Consider the following 16,903-nt stretch of genomic DNA (forward strand, 5'->3'; position numbering starts at 1 on the left):
AGTGATCATGTGGCAGAAATATCACACCTTCACAGATCTTATCAATTAGTAAAGAACATAAAACCATAATCTCATCCCTGGGCACTATAAGTAATAAGTTACAGGACAGAACTGCATAGAAAATAAAAGGGTTCTCCACCTTCATGTGACTTAGATGTGTAGCTTTATACACATCCTTCTGTATATTTTACTGGCTGCCTTCTGTGCTTTTAAGTAACATATTTAAATCAGCAAGCATGTGTTTACTATTGACGCCCTGGGAAATGGTACTGCTGCGCTTCCAGCATTGAAGACAATCAGCTTTGTGCCATGGACCTGATTCTGACCCGCTTGCTAGGATGCGTTCGCACGTAGCTGACGATTTTCGCAATCTGCGCATGTGTATGCATCATAGTGTGCGAACCAGTGCGAGAGATCGGGAAGCGTTCGCTCACTGCGCATAGACCAGCAGAGTGAGTGACAGGAGAAGACGTTCGTGGGTGGTGACAGGGGTTGGCCATTAACAAAGGGGGAGTGGAGGTGCGAACGCAGGCGTGTCTGAGCGTCATAACGCCATTTCAGAGGCGTACATAATTAACAGGCAGCGTCATTGTACACCTCACCTGGTTGTATTTCACACTGAAGTGATCACAGTGCTTGCGGCAGGGTATAGTCAACCTCAAGCGCTGTGATCGCATCTGATGGTCCTCGATGTACCGATGGTTTCATACACTTCCTGGAGTTGACGTGCGCAAGTGGGCGACATATAACAGGCTGGTGGGTGTCTGCATACTCAGTGATCGCATGCCAAGACATAGTGGGCGTGCTTATGCCTTGCCGTGACATCGCCTGCCTAGCTGGGTGTGTGCCAGATTTGCATACGCTGTGTGCGAAAGAACGCATCTAATGAGCAAGTCTATGTAAATATGCAACTCTTAAAGATGATATAAAACATGTCTGAAAATCACAGAATAGAGGCAAACAGGAAGGAATGTGTTTATTTTTTATTTATAAAAATATATTTTATTGAGGATAATTTATTTTCAAAACTTATAGTAAGGGGAGAGAAAGGATACAGAAAAAAGAATATGAGGGGGGGTGGGTGGGTAGGAAGGGTGGTAAGTTTGCCAGACCAATGAAATATAGCAGCAGGCAACACCACACCACATGCCATTGTTTGAATAGCTTTTCAGTTTGAACAATAGGTGGATATAAACTAGCATTAGAAGAACTAAACCAATATTGAGTGTTAGTTGAAAGATAAAACCCAGAGAGAAAATAGTGTTCTTGGAGGTAGGGGTGTAAGTAAGGGGATGGATTAGGGGAGGGGTCGATCCAGATCGGCCCTGCAAAACAATTGCCTCTGTGGACCTCTGTATAAGATAGAATAGGATCAAAAGCTCAATTAGAGAGAGATGTTTGTTCTGGGGCCACATAATATCTAATGCTGTGGGTACACACTGGCCGATATATTGTGTGCTCGTCAGTCAGTGAGTACAGACGATATGTCTGTGAACAACGTCATTCACAGGCATATCGTGTCGGCTGTACAGCACAGCCAATGGCGGATATATCTGCTCATTGTGCTGTGTATGTGGGCCGACCGTACGCTTGCTGCAGCGGCCGCCGGGAAGGGGGTTGCGACGCGACCCCCGGTGAACGGGATCCCTGGCCTGATGGTTGTTCAGTGTGTATGAACAACTATCATCTGCAGATATATCTGCAGATCAGTCTTTCTTTTATTTATTTATTTTTTTTAAAAGTTGCCCCGCTCCCCTCCCCCCAAAAAAAAAAATCATAATGAAAAAGTTTTGAAGTCTTGCAAGAAACAATTGTGCCAAAAAAAACCAACCTTTTTACAGGTGATATTACTTCAATACAAACTTACATTAACGGAAACCCCCCAAGGTGTCGAGAATACAGCACATGCTGATGATGCTCAGTGTATCCTTTGGCAATGCAGGCTAAAGACATAGTGACACTTTATTTCATACAATTTAATACTTAATACAGCACCAGAAGAAAATCAAGAAGGAACATCACCCACTCAAGCTATTAACCAAGCCAGAACATTACACGGGACACAAATGGACATAGCTGCCATCAAAAATTGTCCCCCTCTAAAGGTGGCCCTACAAATGGATATGTTATTTACACAAATTAGGAAAAATCAATCAATTCTAAAAAAAATGGACAGCTAGCAACGCACTCACACAACAACAAATGAAAATATTGAGCGACTAGCCACCGTAGTAGAGTCTCAAAAAGCATTTCATGTTGGCAAACAAAAAGCCCAAATCAATGTCCTTTCAATGTTAAAATGTGGTATCTGTAGGGGAACAAATAAGTGACCGCTTAACTGCCACAAGCACATCCAATTTGTCCAGCAGCCCCCAGCACATAGTTCAGATACTTCAACTCCTCCCATGCATGGTGTAAGGACCCATGGTAATATGACTGGAGCAGGCTTGCCTACCCTCCCTATTTGGCCGGGAACCTCCCGAATATCAGGTGTGGCTCCTGGCCCCCCCATCACCAACCCTCCCAACCTCCCCCCAGAATAAACTAAAAATCCTCGCAGCGCAGGGGTGATGCGATTTGCCCCGGAATCGCGTGATCGTGGCCCTGCCCCCTGCTTCACAATGCTGAAAATAACGGCATCGGCTGTGCCCCCAATGTGTCATAACTGTCCAGACACGCCCCCCGCTGTTAGCCGACAATCAGCTCCCTCCCGGAAAGAGGGAGCTGATTGTCGGCAAGTATGGACTGGAGGGCACCGAACACCACTCTCATTTCCCTATAGATTGTAAGCTTACCTCTTTGTTTGTCTGTTATTACCCAGTCTTGTTTTAGTACTGTTTGTTCCCAATTATAAAGTGCAATTGAATATGCTGGCTCTATATAAGTAATCTATATAATAAGTAAGAAAGAGTGTCTGTCTGTCCGTATTGTTTGTCCTTTATGCACAGCCAGAGTTTTGGACCCAGCTCCACCAAATTTGTCAGGGTGGTGTAGTGTGACCAGGATTAAGTTTTTGCCTAGGTTTGAACTTCGTCAGGGCCACAATTTCTAAAAATGGGGACATTTTTAAATTACTCAGGTCCCAGGGCCAGCCCAGTGGAAATTGGCACTCTGCCAAAAACCTGTGAGAAAGCTACAAAAGTATCTTTTTAACCTTAGTCTGAGCAAACTTGATGACTCATGCAAGTTCATATTAAATCCAGAGCCTGTGTTTGCATGCAAGGGTGTAACTAGAACTTTGTGGGCCACATAGCAAGATCTTGCAAGGCCTCCCCAGAGGTAAATAAACACATACATTTGCCCCCACACAGAGCCCATTCAGGTTATGCCACACAGTAGTGCCCCTTATACACATTATGCCATGCAGTAGTAATGCCCATTATACAATATGCCACATAGTAATGCCCCTTACACTACACAGTAATGCACCTTACACATTATACCTTTTAAAGATTATGCAACATAGTAGTAGTGCCCCATATAACACATTATTCCACACAATAGTAGTGCCCCTTACACATTATGTCCCCTCCCCAGCAACTCGCCTCCCTGTGTCTCTCCAGCAGCCTCTTGCCTTCCCCTGTGTGCCATCAGCAGTGGATTTGGTGCTGGGCTGATAGCTAATTACAGCTGATGGACCAGCAGGCAACGCTTGACACAATTTGAATTTAGCACTGGTCGCATACCAATCGGGGCCCCTTAGTACGTATTGCCTCATGATCACTAGTGTTCACCAGGCAATGCTATTCCACACTATGGAAAACGTATGGTTTCCATATATGGGAGAGGAAACTACCGTATATACTCGAGTATAAATCGACCCGAATATAAGCCGAGGTACCTAATTTTACCACAAAAAACTGGGAAAACTTATTGACTCGAGTATAAGCCTAGGGTGGGAAATGCAGCAGCTACTGGTAGTAATCCCCTCCCTGGTACTGCCCCCAGTAGTAATCCCCCCTGTTAGTGCCCACAGTAGTAATATCCCCCCGTGGTAGTGCCCCCAGTAGTAATCCCCCCCTGGTAGTGCCCCCAGTAGTAATCCCCCCCCCTGGTAGTGCCCCCAGTAGTAATCCACCCCTGGTAGTGCCCCCAGTAGTAACCCCCCCCCAGTACTGCCCCCCCCAGTAGAGAGAGACGTACCGGTAATAAAAAAAACAAAAAAAACACCTGAAACCCCGCTCCTGGTCCCGACGCTGCTACTGGCTCCTCCGGCCGATTTGCATTATAGGAGAGATGTCATGACATCATGACGTCTCTCCCATTACCCACTGCAGGATGGCTCCCGCAGTGGGAGCAGCAGACAGACTCTCATCGGCTGCTAATTACAACAAACACACAGCTGCTGGCGCCGGCGGCTGTGTGTTTGTCAGTGTGTAGTGCTGACCGAACTCCGTCCGCAGCTGTGTCACAGAGACATAGTCTGCACCGCAGCCCGCATGGTACGCAGCTGAGTGAGGCGCCCTCCAATATGTGGCGTGACCTACTCAGCTGCATAACAGGAGAACTGGCCCTGGTCCTGGAGCATCACTGGAGTATAAGCCGAGGGGGGGCTTTTCCAGCACAAAAAATGTGCTGAAAAACTCGGTTTATACTCGAGTATATACGGTATGTATCCTATAACCCCCCATAATGACAGCTGCAACCAAGTGGACATCCTTTTTTTTAAAGCGGGGAGCCACCACTTTCAAATTATGTGGTCCACTAGTGGTCCACTAGTAGCTATTGTGATCACCAGATAATATTATTCTGTGCTGCAGTAAACAGACATTTTTCATATATAGTTGGATAGGAGGGCGCTACGTAATTATGGGCCATATTACACCCATAATTACATCTATAAATGTGGGGTCACCCACATATAAAAGGGATTACCCTCTTTCAAATGATGTACCCCTTAGTAGTTATTGTGGGGGGCTCTAAAGCCCATATCTCCCTCAGGTTGTGTCTAATAAAGAAAAAAGTGATCCCTGATCTAATGCGGTAAGGTTGTCCATGTGTTAAAATGGCAGGCTTTGTTGGGCAACCATATACGTCCCACACATAGTAAGTGTTTAAATCGAGGCAGTAAAAAAATTGCATTCTCATTTCAAATGCAGATTTTTATTTTGTCAAAACTGACACATTGAATCCTGCTTTTTTACTATTTTGGAAAGATAGATTATTGGCAAAACAAAAACAACAAAATATTTAATGTGTTTCTAAAAAAAAAAATATGTTTGCATTTGGTTCCCTTTCAAGTTAAAAAACAAAACCAGAAAAACCTTTTTTTTTTTGCCAGTTGGTGTAGTTTTTTATTTTGACGTGTTAGAATGATTAAAGAGAATAATGTCCCTTTTTCTAAGAAAACATAAAAAATAACATTGATGGTGAACCAATGTTTAACTGTATTCTAAAATCTGTTTTCTATCCGTTTTCCCATCGGTTTGGCATTTAGTAAATCAGCTGAATGCAATCCTGATGGAAGACCGCTGAAAAGCCAAAATCAAAGCTTAATAAATATACCCCTCAGTTTGCTTCCAATTAGAGGTGACTGAGCATTTTGCTGTGGTAATGATGTGTCCTATCAGTGCAATGATTTGTTTATGAATATATCCGGACTGTAGTGGTGCAAGTGGGTATACGGTTTAGTAAAAGTTCCACAAGGGTATATACAAACCAATATATTAAAACCAGTGTAAACTGATTGTAATTGGTGGTAATAACAGACAGAAAACTGGATTCAATGCTCAGTAAGACTAAAGCCTCATAAGAAGACGTGAGGTGCAATGTTTTGGCAGAAACTGCCAAATTCTGGGATTTTCAGATTACGATTGCTGAAAAGGGCATCAGGGACATAAATTGCCAGATGCTGCCTGAGACCCTTCCTTACAGTATTTACACAAATACAACATTTATAGCACAAACACCATGAGATGACGCTGGATGAAGAAGGTTTCCAACACTCAGCACTTCTAGGGGTTCCAGACAAAGAGCATATATTTTTTATTCAGGACATTCAAAATAAAAAAAATTCATAAAAAAAAAACCATTTCAACTTACTTGTCTTTTGGGTCTTCAAATCCCTGCAAAAAAAAGCGTGTTTCAGAATATATCACAGAACAAACATCAAAATCAGTAAAACAACACCAAATTTGGATGATTTATTGAATACAATGGTAAAATGTCAGGAGTTCAGTAATATTACATGGAAAGGTTCGCTACATGCACCATGCAAGTAACTATTACACGGAGATCCCTGAACGTCTCTGCCTCAAAAGGATAGTGTAAATCACAAGACAGGGAATCATCTTATAGAATCTGTAAACCAACTCTCTAGTGAAGTGTGACAGAGTATCGCTTATATATGGTTAATTTGTGGGTGGTTATTTTAGGCTTTAAATGTTATCTCTTCTGAGTTCTGAATATATTTTGTTTTATGTTTCTTTTTCTTAATTGGCAGGACTGAAATGTGATAATATATAATTGCACAATTTATCAGACATTGCGGGTGATTTATCAAAGCTTGGAGAAAGATAAAGTGGAGAGAGATACTGTACCAACCAATCAGCTTCTAACTGTAATTTTACAGGCTGCGTTTGAAAAATTACAGTATGAGTTGATTGGTTGCTACTTTATCTCTCTCCAAGCTTTGATAAATCTCCCCATTGAATAAAATGATCTTCTGAAATGCTTGACTGTGGGTCATTCACAAAATAAAATAAAGAGCAATGCAGGCTGTAAACCTTTTTGACATGAAGTGTCTATTGTGCACGAGATATATGCGTCTGTACATCAACTTCTCCAAAACGTGTATAGAGCAATTTGAAGTTATTCCCTGATTTCTGAGCAGTAACAAAGTTATTTATAAAATACCTTGGTTTTAACGCTACATTACAAGCTAAGTGTAACCATGGAAACACAAACATGCAAATAAATACGCAATTGCGATAAATGAGATGTAATGCACTCTTCCTGCTTTATAAATGACCCTGTATCCATTTTATGTAAAAGAAGATGAAGAATAATTTTATCTTATCTCAGTTGAGTATTTGCTTTTACAAGAATAGATGTAGGATGAATCGCCCAGTGAATGAGCGGTTAAGGGAATTCTCATATTTAGAGGCATGGTGTATGTAGAAGATATAACATAAAAACTATTTCGAGACGTGCCATCGTTATTACTATGTATACTTTTAAAATTTGGTTTAAAGATTGATGGAATAGTTCGAATTTTACAACCAATAAGAATAGATATAGAAATTACCAGTGAATGAACGCACGATGCTAGCAAATTAACAAACAAGTCCAGTAAATGAAATATGACTTATATCAATAAAATATAGTCAATAGATCTAATCTCAGATTGTATGCACTAAAATATACGATGACTGTATTAAACCTGATAATGTTCAATAACTGGTAGTGTTCATTTACTGGCTGATTCACCCTATTTATAATATACAGTATGCAACAGCAAATGGATTTAAGCTCCTTTTAGTTTTTGGACGCTAACCAAGTAAATGCTCATAGGAGAAAAGGCCTACATAAACCTTATTCAGAATAACAAATTTAAGCTTCAAACAAAACTTAAAACAACTATAACTCTCCATACAGTCCCACAGGGTTCTCCATGCAGCCACATAAAACTCTTCATACAGCTAATAAAACTCTCCATACAGCCACATAGAAGTCTCCAAAGAACTCTTATACTCTTATATACAGCCCCATAGAACTTAGCATACAACCCCATAGACCTTTCCATACTGCCCCACAGAGTTCTCCACACTGCCTATAACTCTCCAAACAGCCACATAGAACTCTCCATAAAGACACATGGAATTCCCTAATTAACAACATAGAACTCTCAATACAGCCATAGAACTCTCCATACAGCCACATAGAATTCTCCATAAGGACACATAATGAGGAATTCAATTAACCTCGATAAGCAGTTTTTCCGCAAAAAAAAGGCTTATCGTGCAAATGTATTATTATTGCGCAATCCTATTAACCGCGGTTTTCACGGGTGCGAAATCTCCATAGCATAAACTCACAAAAGTTTTTACCACCTTCTGACCAGGTGAAAAGTGGGGGAAAATGCCTATTTCAAGGTAAAAATGATGGGACAGTTCAGAACCACTAGGATATCCTCCTTAATGACTAATTAGGCAAAAATAATTTTTTAACTAGCTCAATTTGGCCAGTAATGGCATGTAATTTTTGGGTGAAAAAGTGCAAATTGCCGGAAAATTGTTTATTTGATGTGGGACACATATATGGGGATGCTGTATGAATGGGACAGGTCTTTTTAGATTGCAGGTTGGTGTTAGAGGCGTACAGTATTTGGATGGTTTTTTAAAAGTGTCTTTAAATGAGACAAATATATACTTATGGGCATTTTTGTGCACCCCCAATTTAAAAATAATATTTATTTGGCCAAAAAGCACTTGATTTCTATCACTATTTGGCTGTTTTAGAAATATGCATAAAACAGCCATTTGGCACAATTATAAAAACCCCAAATACTATTAGTAGGGACACTAATACACTTATATATTGTTTTCCTATAACACTTTGCCTTTTTTTGGGGTACAGGCAGATTTCCCCATTTTCACCTACACTTATCGCGAGTAAAACAGAGAAGAATTTTTGCATGAATGCTGCATCATGAATTTTGGAATTGGATTATGCAAAAAATGGGAGCGCGCAAAGATGCGATGAGCTAAATTTACACGCGAAGCGTACAATAAATTATTGCATCATCACGGCTAATTGAATTCCCCCCATAGAATTTATCTAATCAGCAACATAGAACTCTCAATACGGCCCCATAGAACACTTAGGGTTCTATTTACAAAGCAGTGTTAGGAGACAGAGTGTAAAGTGATAAGGTGCAAGCCAATCAGCTCCCAACTGCCATCTCACAGGCTGTGTTTGAAAAATGACAATTGGAAGCTGAAGTGTCTCCTAACACTGCTTAGTAAATAAACCCCTTAATACAGCCCTATAGAATGCTTCATGCAGCCTCATAGAACTCTTTATACAAATCTGTACAACTCTACATACAGCCACATAGAACCCATCATCAACATGTTGGAACTCTACTGTCACAATTAACTCTCCATACAGCCACATAGGATTCCCCATATACAGTAACAGCAAAGAACTTTACAAAGTTCATACAGCCCTAAAGAATTGTCCACACAGCCTCAAAAAACTCTCCATTCAGCTCCATAGAATGTTTCATGCATCCCCATAGAACTCTCCATACAAACATATCTTTCCTTAACACTGGATGCAGGGATATTGATTTGCAGTTTGTCTGAGCTAGGACCTTCCTTAGATGGGACTTGCTGCTGTTATCCCAACTCGGAGAACTGCGAACCAGCAAATGTCATACTAGTTAATAAACAGGGTTAGGATTAGGGTCTTTATGCACATGGTGTCTGATCCTAGAATGTACTTTTGCCTGGACCCAGGGACAGGGTAAATAAACCATATACCATTCTCTTCATTTCCTTTGAGACTTGGTTGGTTCCCAAGTGGTTGTAGAAATTCCGCTCCACTCCCCAATGAGCTGGGTTATGTCCGATGGAGTTTGCTCTCTGTCTGTTCATCTTTGCAATCATGGCCTTTTCTTCCTTCTACATGAAAGAGAAACAGATCGATTTTCTGAACAATTCCCCAGAGTAAATAGTTGTAAGCAAAAGGCACATTGATTTAGTGACAAAGTGACAGCCAACATTTGTCCATAAATAGGACACAGCACAAGTTTAGCTGTCTCTGTGTTTCATCAGGGTTTGGAGAACCCACTCACCCACAATAATAATAATTTTTTTGCAACAATTAGTATCCAAAGTTGTACATACATTTTATTTTATATGTCTTTTCTCCGAGTCACTCAGTTAGGAAGTGTGATGTTGTCACTGGCACAGTGGCCTGTTTTTTAGGCTAACAATTTAGAGTACTTTTGTATATATTGTACATACTAATTTAATTAGAATTATATTTGAGTTTCATTATATCCTGTTAATAAAATAATCGGAGGTGTTTCCAAAACAAAGGGCTGTTTGGAATGGAGGAAAGACAAATTATTATTATTCCCTGGACAAATGGCTGGTCCAATCGCACGACATGGGAAAGTTATGATACCCATAAATGTGGCCCCAAGTGAAGGAAGCTGCAAAAACAAACATCCATCCACAGGTCAGCTGGTTCTCAATGCGGGGATTAGCCAGGGGCACAAACAGTTCTTGATAGAAGGCGTTGTCTGAGAACCTATTCTGCTTTATTGTCTAAGAGAGACAATACAGCAAAAAGGATGAAATACACAAAAGTCTGTGCAGTGTGGGGTCATGTGTGAAAACAAGGTGACAATATTATTATATATATGTTACCAGTTATTTATATAGCGCACACATATTACGCAGCGCTTTACAGAGAATATTTGTCCATTCACATCAGTCCCTGCCCCAGTGGAGCTTACAGTCTATGTTCCCTACCACATGCTCACACACTTGCACACTAGGGTTAATTTTGTTAGGAGCCAATTAACCTACCAGTATATTTTTGGAGTGTGGGAGGAAACCGGAGTAACCCAGAGGAAACCCACGCAAGCACAGGAAGAATATACAAACTCCACACAGAGCCGTAGTGGGAATCGAACCCACAACCTCAGTGCTGTGAGGCAGTAATGCTAACCATTACACCGTCTGTGCTGCCCAATATGGAGATTTGTAGTTTTCTTTGTCCGTTATAGTAAACAGCAATTCCCCATATTGCTGATACATTTATCCAATATTATAACAATTATTTATAAAGCACTACCATGCTACCATGGATTTGGGTATGGGATCCCGGCGCTCAGAATCTTGACGCCGGTATTCTGATAGGGTTAGGATATCGACTCCTGTCGATAAGTACCCTAATCCTACACCTAAACCTAACCCTCCCTCCCCGCAGCCTAAACCTAACCTTTGTGCTTAACCCTAACCCTCCCCCTAGTGCCAAACCCTAACCCTCCCTCTAACCCCAATATTTACCGTAGGGCTGCTGGCGATCAGTATGCTGCCACCGGGATTCTTACTGGTGTCGGGATTCTGGCACTGCCATTCTGAGTGCCGGCATCCCGACAACCGGGATCTCAATTGCATCCCCTACCATGGATGAAGATGAAAGTGCAATGATCCTCCACAGCTCCACTCTCTCTACTCTGCGTGTTGCCTCTGAGCCTCTGAACATTGACTAAATCCAGACACTACAGAGATGCGCACAGGAGACATCTGGCAGCACTCCTCTTCCTACACCTGTTTTCATCATTCATCTTTATTTCCAGGACTCACTTTCTTTTACCAACTGGTGAATTAGCTGGATTCACAGGGGGGAATTTAATTGTTTTATGGTGACCGCAGCTCCCATTGCGCTATTCAATTGCTTGTGCCACAGGGGCATTGCTGTAACTAGGGGTGTGCAAGTGGTGCAGCCGCACAGAGCGTAGCGCTCTGTGGGTGGCACCACCACTCACCTTCAGCTCCTGCATCTGGCTAGCAGGGTGCCTGTAACGGCACCCTGCTGCCAGAATTTCTGCAGCAGTGCCGCCTGAAACGTCCTTAGGACGCTCCAGACGGTCACAACGCTGCCCTTACAGCACCCTGGAGCATGCTGAGGATGCTCCTGGCATTGCTGTAATCACCCGCTCCCGATGCAGGCCACGCCCCCTCCATGTGACATCATGCATAGGGCGCGTGGCCTACTCTTGGTGCTGGGAGCGCTAGCTACAGCACTGTCACAGGGTGAGAGTGCCGTGGGTGCTCATTATTTCTGCTCCTACCCTCCTGAGGTAGTGATTTGCTCGTCTAAACCCAGGGCATTTGGACATGCGTTATAAGTAATGGGCACCAGCGGCACAAACAATTGAATATCACCTGACACTTTAAATAAAAGCTGCGGGCACTTGAAAACAATTGAAGAGCCCTCACAATGTTCAAACTCTATGCACAGAAATCCATTATCTGCCGTTTTAGCTCCTCAATCCCCACCTATGACAGCTGCTTCTACCAGCAGATGTGTCAGTTCTTTAGGTCTAAAGTTACAGTTTAAGGGGCAGATGTACTCAGCTATGTAAATTTATAATTTGGAGAGTGATAAACTACCAACCAATCAGCTCCTAACTGTCATTTTTCAAACACAGCCTGTAACATGACAGTTAGGAGCTGATTGGCTGGTAGGTTATCCCTCTCCAATGTATCACTTTCCAGAGCTTAGTACATCACCCTCTAAGAGTGGAAAATATAGTTACTGTGCCATGAGAAACATTATACCTAATTAATCATGTCTAGGATTCAGTCACTGTTCACTTGGGTCCAAACTGCACAAAAGTCTACATCCCAAGTGGCATGTGAGGCAGACTTACACACGGAGCTGGCATGGTTGGAATGGTACATGATGTGAAGGTTCTCAGTTTCCTCCTAAGTACACATCTGGCCTATAGATTGTTTTAGGCTCCTGAACAGCTTTATAAAATGTTCAGTGATCCACATTGTATCTGGGGATATGGGGATCTTGCTACCTTTTATTATATTTGGTGGCCTTGCCCAGTAGTATGTAACTTACCCAAAATATGATATGACACATGGTTAATTATACTAGAAGAGCCCAAGTTGTTATTACTGGAACTCATTCCCATTCATTAATCAGGGTTCATCTCAAATGCTCATGGCTTAATAAAAATCAGCTGCTCATTCAGCTCTTGAAGGACCTTGGAAGAGTGAAACTATTTAAAACATGAGTAATACACAGATTAACTACTCTTTAACAGTATAACTGAAGTCTTTGACAAACCATGTAAGCCAATGAGGCTCCTGGATGTGTTGGGAATAGTTTTTTTCAAACGATAAGGGTCTATGTACTAATAATCATGGACCAGCCGCAATTATTATGGATCCATATCACCGGGAGTATTTTCATTTTTAATGAAAATATCCCCACTATGTACAAAGAGGAACTCGGAGGGACAGGGATTGCGGAAACCGCTGTCCCTGCGTGTAATATCCCCGGCAATTTATAGAAGTCTTTCGCTAATTATCCGAGGGAAGCTGACACTACGCATGAGCACAGCAACAGCTCCTGCACCTGGAGCCTCCATAGGCTTATAGTAGTTGACTCCATCTGAAGATGGTGTAAACTACCGGGGATAAACTCCGAAAAGCTTCTCTTTTTGGAGTTTAGTACATAGGGGTCTGATCGTAGTGACAACTGAAAATGATGGGGATTGCGATCTGCAGCGCTAATTTGCACTTTTTCCCGCATTGTACTTTTTTGTACATAACTAAAATAGATTAAAAATGATGCAGAAACTGCAGGTTCTACATAATTTTATGAAAAAAAAGATTGATACACAGGCCCCATAGACAGAGGTTCTCTACTACTGCACTAGGTTTTTCTACTTTTCCTCACCATCTCCTCCCTCCCCTTTTAGTTATTGTTTTCACCCCTTTACTCCCTGCTGTCTTCTAGTGTACACTGCTGTAAAAAGTGTACTATGGATATGTATAAGTTTTATCTTGTGGTATGCAATAAATATTATGATTTTATATGGTGATGTGTTTCTGGTCATTGTGAACTTTAGTGATATGCCTTTAATGTATCACTGGTGGAAGCAAAGCTTTTTGCATAGCTCATCCATTTGCATCTTATCAGTGTGACACTGTAATATATTATTTTATTCATTTTAAAGCCCTTTATATTTTATTATTGATACAACTTCAATTTAATGGATTTTCACATTTGTATATGAGCACAAGTATAAACTATATAATACTACAATAGATGGCACTTTTTTCATCCTTCTTGCAGTAAATCATTTTCGCGAACGATAGCACGACAGTCTGAGGAGAAAAGAAGCTGCCATCTGAATTTAGGAAAGTATACAGTATATTGATTTTTATGGGACAAATATATATATATATATATATATATATTATAAGGGCACAGTCACATAAACATAAAAAATTAGGATTTGGGAGTAATCTAAAGCTCCAACTGTCACTTTTTAGTGACATTCTCAATTAGGACCACTTTTCTGCTGTTCTCTATGGGGGATTTATAGGAAGGCATAACTCTGTATGTAGGGGACGAATTTAGACTTGTGGTTTGTTTTATTAGGTAGCTATTGTTCCAGGGTAGGGCTTTTTGGGGATCAGGTAATTGAGAAAGTTACAGTTTTTAAACTATTAACTCAAGAATGCGCCATTGAATAGATAGTAAATTTCAACTTGTTGCGCAGCCGCAGCAGGAGCCTCCATCACTCACTGTGGCTTCACTTGGGTACACAAAGATGGCCATCGTTTGCAGGCTATAGCGGTGGTGGGCTCGGGGGAAAGAAGCGGCCATTAGCTGCAGCGGGACCCGGGGGAAAGGCGGAGTGGGGTAGCGGGCGTTAGTTGCGGCCAGAACCCGGGGATGGTAGGGGGCCTTAGCGGCGGCGGTGCAGGCCCGAGCCCACCGCCACTACCACCCACCATCTAGGGACCCAAGTGAAGCCACAGTGAGTACACCTGATGGAGGCTCCTACTGAGGCTGCCCTTCAAGTTGAAACTTCCTATCTCTATAATGGCGGATTCGTGAGGTAATAGTTTAAAAGCTATAACTTTCTTGATTACCTAAACCCCAAAAGCACCTACCCTGGAACAATAGCTACCTAATAAAACAAGCCCAAAGTGAAAATTTGCCCCTTACCCTGAGTTATGCATTCCCAAAAATCCATCATAGAGAACAACAGAAAAGTGGTCCTAATTGAGTCTCAGAAAATACTGACAGTTGGAAATTTAAATTTAAATTACTTCCAAGTCCTCATTTTTTATGTTTTACCTTGACATTTGGCATGCAGCACCGAGCGACAGTTTTACCAGCCCGTGCCAAATTTCAGCACCATACCTCCAATGGCTTTTGATGTGTAGCCCCTTAAACACAATGCCCCTCGGGATTTCTCTATGGTAAAATTCTGTTTTTCTCGAGAGGACCCCAACGTTGCTCATCCCCTGTATTTTGGCAACCAAGACTGACACAACCAAAATACCTACTCAAAGATGGGTATCAGAAATCAGTGCAGCAGTGCAAGGAGGTATTGCCAACCTCACTAATAAGAACAACACAATAAAAAAGGAACTGCGCTCTAATGTCTATGTAGGGAGTTGCTCTCCGCTAACGGCATACAGCCCTCCTACAGAAAGAAGAGCGGCGTGTCTCATCAGCGATATATCCAGCTGCCCCGCTGACATCTTACGGAGACGGGGACCAGCCTCTGCCCCGGAGCTTCCATCAGTCGCTGCACACCTTTGGGCTGTGGCCGCTACTGTCTGTTCCATCCATAACGGTTAATCCATCAACGGTCTCCAGTTAGCCCGCTGTCACAATACGGGGGTAAGGATCAATCTCGGCCCTGAAGCTACCATCAGTTATTGCCCTGACTGGGCTACTGTTGTTACTGTTTGTTCCACCGGCTGCTAAGGACCAGAAACCGACCGTGAGTGTCATCATATATATATATATGTATATATATATATATATATATATATAATCTTTAAGGTTGCTGTTCTGCCATTCTCAAACTATATTGCTTAGAGGCAACAACCTAGTGCCCTTGATACACTGCATATATTGGAGTTCATTTCCTGGACTGTTACGCACTCAAAAGCACATTATTCAATATTGTGACGGGCACCTTATGATATTCCAAATATACAGACAGTGCTGGTACCAACTCCAGTCATTTGAACTAGTTTACCCAGGAATCCTATTTTTCCAAACTATTTATATATTTGTAAAAAATTTTTGGTTTTTGATACACAACAGCTGCATTGTGTCTAGAATTAGTTTTTATGTTGCAATTTGTATCTGGCCACTGAGATACAGGACCTCATTCAGAGTCTGTCGAAGCGGCCGCACGGTCGTACGCGAAAAGGGGCCGTATATGCAAATGATTCCCTCGCAAGTTGCGTCCCTAAATTCGAATCGGTAGTTGGCTGACCAAAGGGAGGAAGCGGTCGGAAGACAAAAAAATACGCCCCCTTCTCGTACGCATTGCACATCATCTCCGGGCATATAAGGATTAAGCAGCTCTACGATCATGTCAGTGTAAAAACCGCCCATATCACATGTGCCATGACGCTACTTTGTTAATTATGCACTCCCATAAACCGTATGCACTCCCACAAAACGCCGTCCGCATAATTAGGCACGCCTGCGTTCGGATCTCCACTCCCCCGTTTTCAAGCACCTTCCCCTGTTACCACCCACAAACGCATCAATCTGTCACTCAAACTACCGACCTGGCTGTGTTCAAGGAGAGAGAAATTTCTGATCGTAGCAGCTAGTTTGCGCACGCGCATTGCGAACTGTACGCATGCGCAGTATAGAGAACATCGGTGGCGTACGACCGTGCGGCCGCTTCGACCGACTCTGAGGTCCACAATCTCTGGGAGTCTGATCAACTCCACCTGTGGCTTGCTACTTTCATGTTATTTCTGCATGTTTATATAATATTCCCTATGTAATAGTTTTTTCAATATTGATGCATATGCATGTATATTTATATATTTTTTTTGTAGTTTTATTTGCTCTACTTTTTCACTTTATTTTTAGGTAATAAATTATTCGTTATAATTTATTGTTTGTACTTATGTCCCTACAAAGACATTAGAGCGCGGTTCCTTTTTTATTGTGTTAACCAAGACTGGCTCTGATTAGCCTGGTGCTGGTTGTGCTTTATACAGGGAACTCCTACGTCGTTTTTTCCCCGTGTTTAGCACAACCAGCACTGGGGCTCCAAAGCCCGATGATGGTTGTGCTGTGGAGGCTCGTAATTTTTTTTTTATATTACACATTCATTTTTTAAAACAATACATGGATGGATCTCACTGAT

At 41.9% G+C, this 16,903-nt stretch overlaps 1 protein-coding gene across 3 annotated transcripts in view; it reads right to left on the reverse strand.

Moving 5' to 3' along the window:
* The window catches only part of ADCY5 (adenylate cyclase 5), an 836,213-nt gene that overhangs the window by 69,821 nt on the left and 749,489 nt on the right, over window positions 1–16,903 (reverse strand). For all 3 annotated transcript variants that reach the window (XM_088460724.1, XM_088460723.1, XM_088460725.1), the window contains exons 8-9: window positions 9,486–9,626; window positions 6,043–6,065 (exon numbers count right to left, since the gene is read on the reverse strand). In XM_088460724.1, the coding sequence (XP_088316850.1) occupies window positions 6,043–6,065; window positions 9,486–9,626 (164 nt within the window). The remainder of the gene's footprint in view (window positions 1–6,042; window positions 6,066–9,485; window positions 9,627–16,903) is intronic.

The sequence above is a fragment of the Taudactylus pleione genome, unplaced genomic scaffold (assembly GCF_031769625.1).
Source record: "Taudactylus pleione unplaced genomic scaffold, aTauple2 ptg000977l, whole genome shotgun sequence".
In the NCBI taxonomy this organism is placed as follows: domain Eukaryota; kingdom Metazoa; phylum Chordata; class Amphibia; order Anura; family Myobatrachidae; genus Taudactylus; species Taudactylus pleione.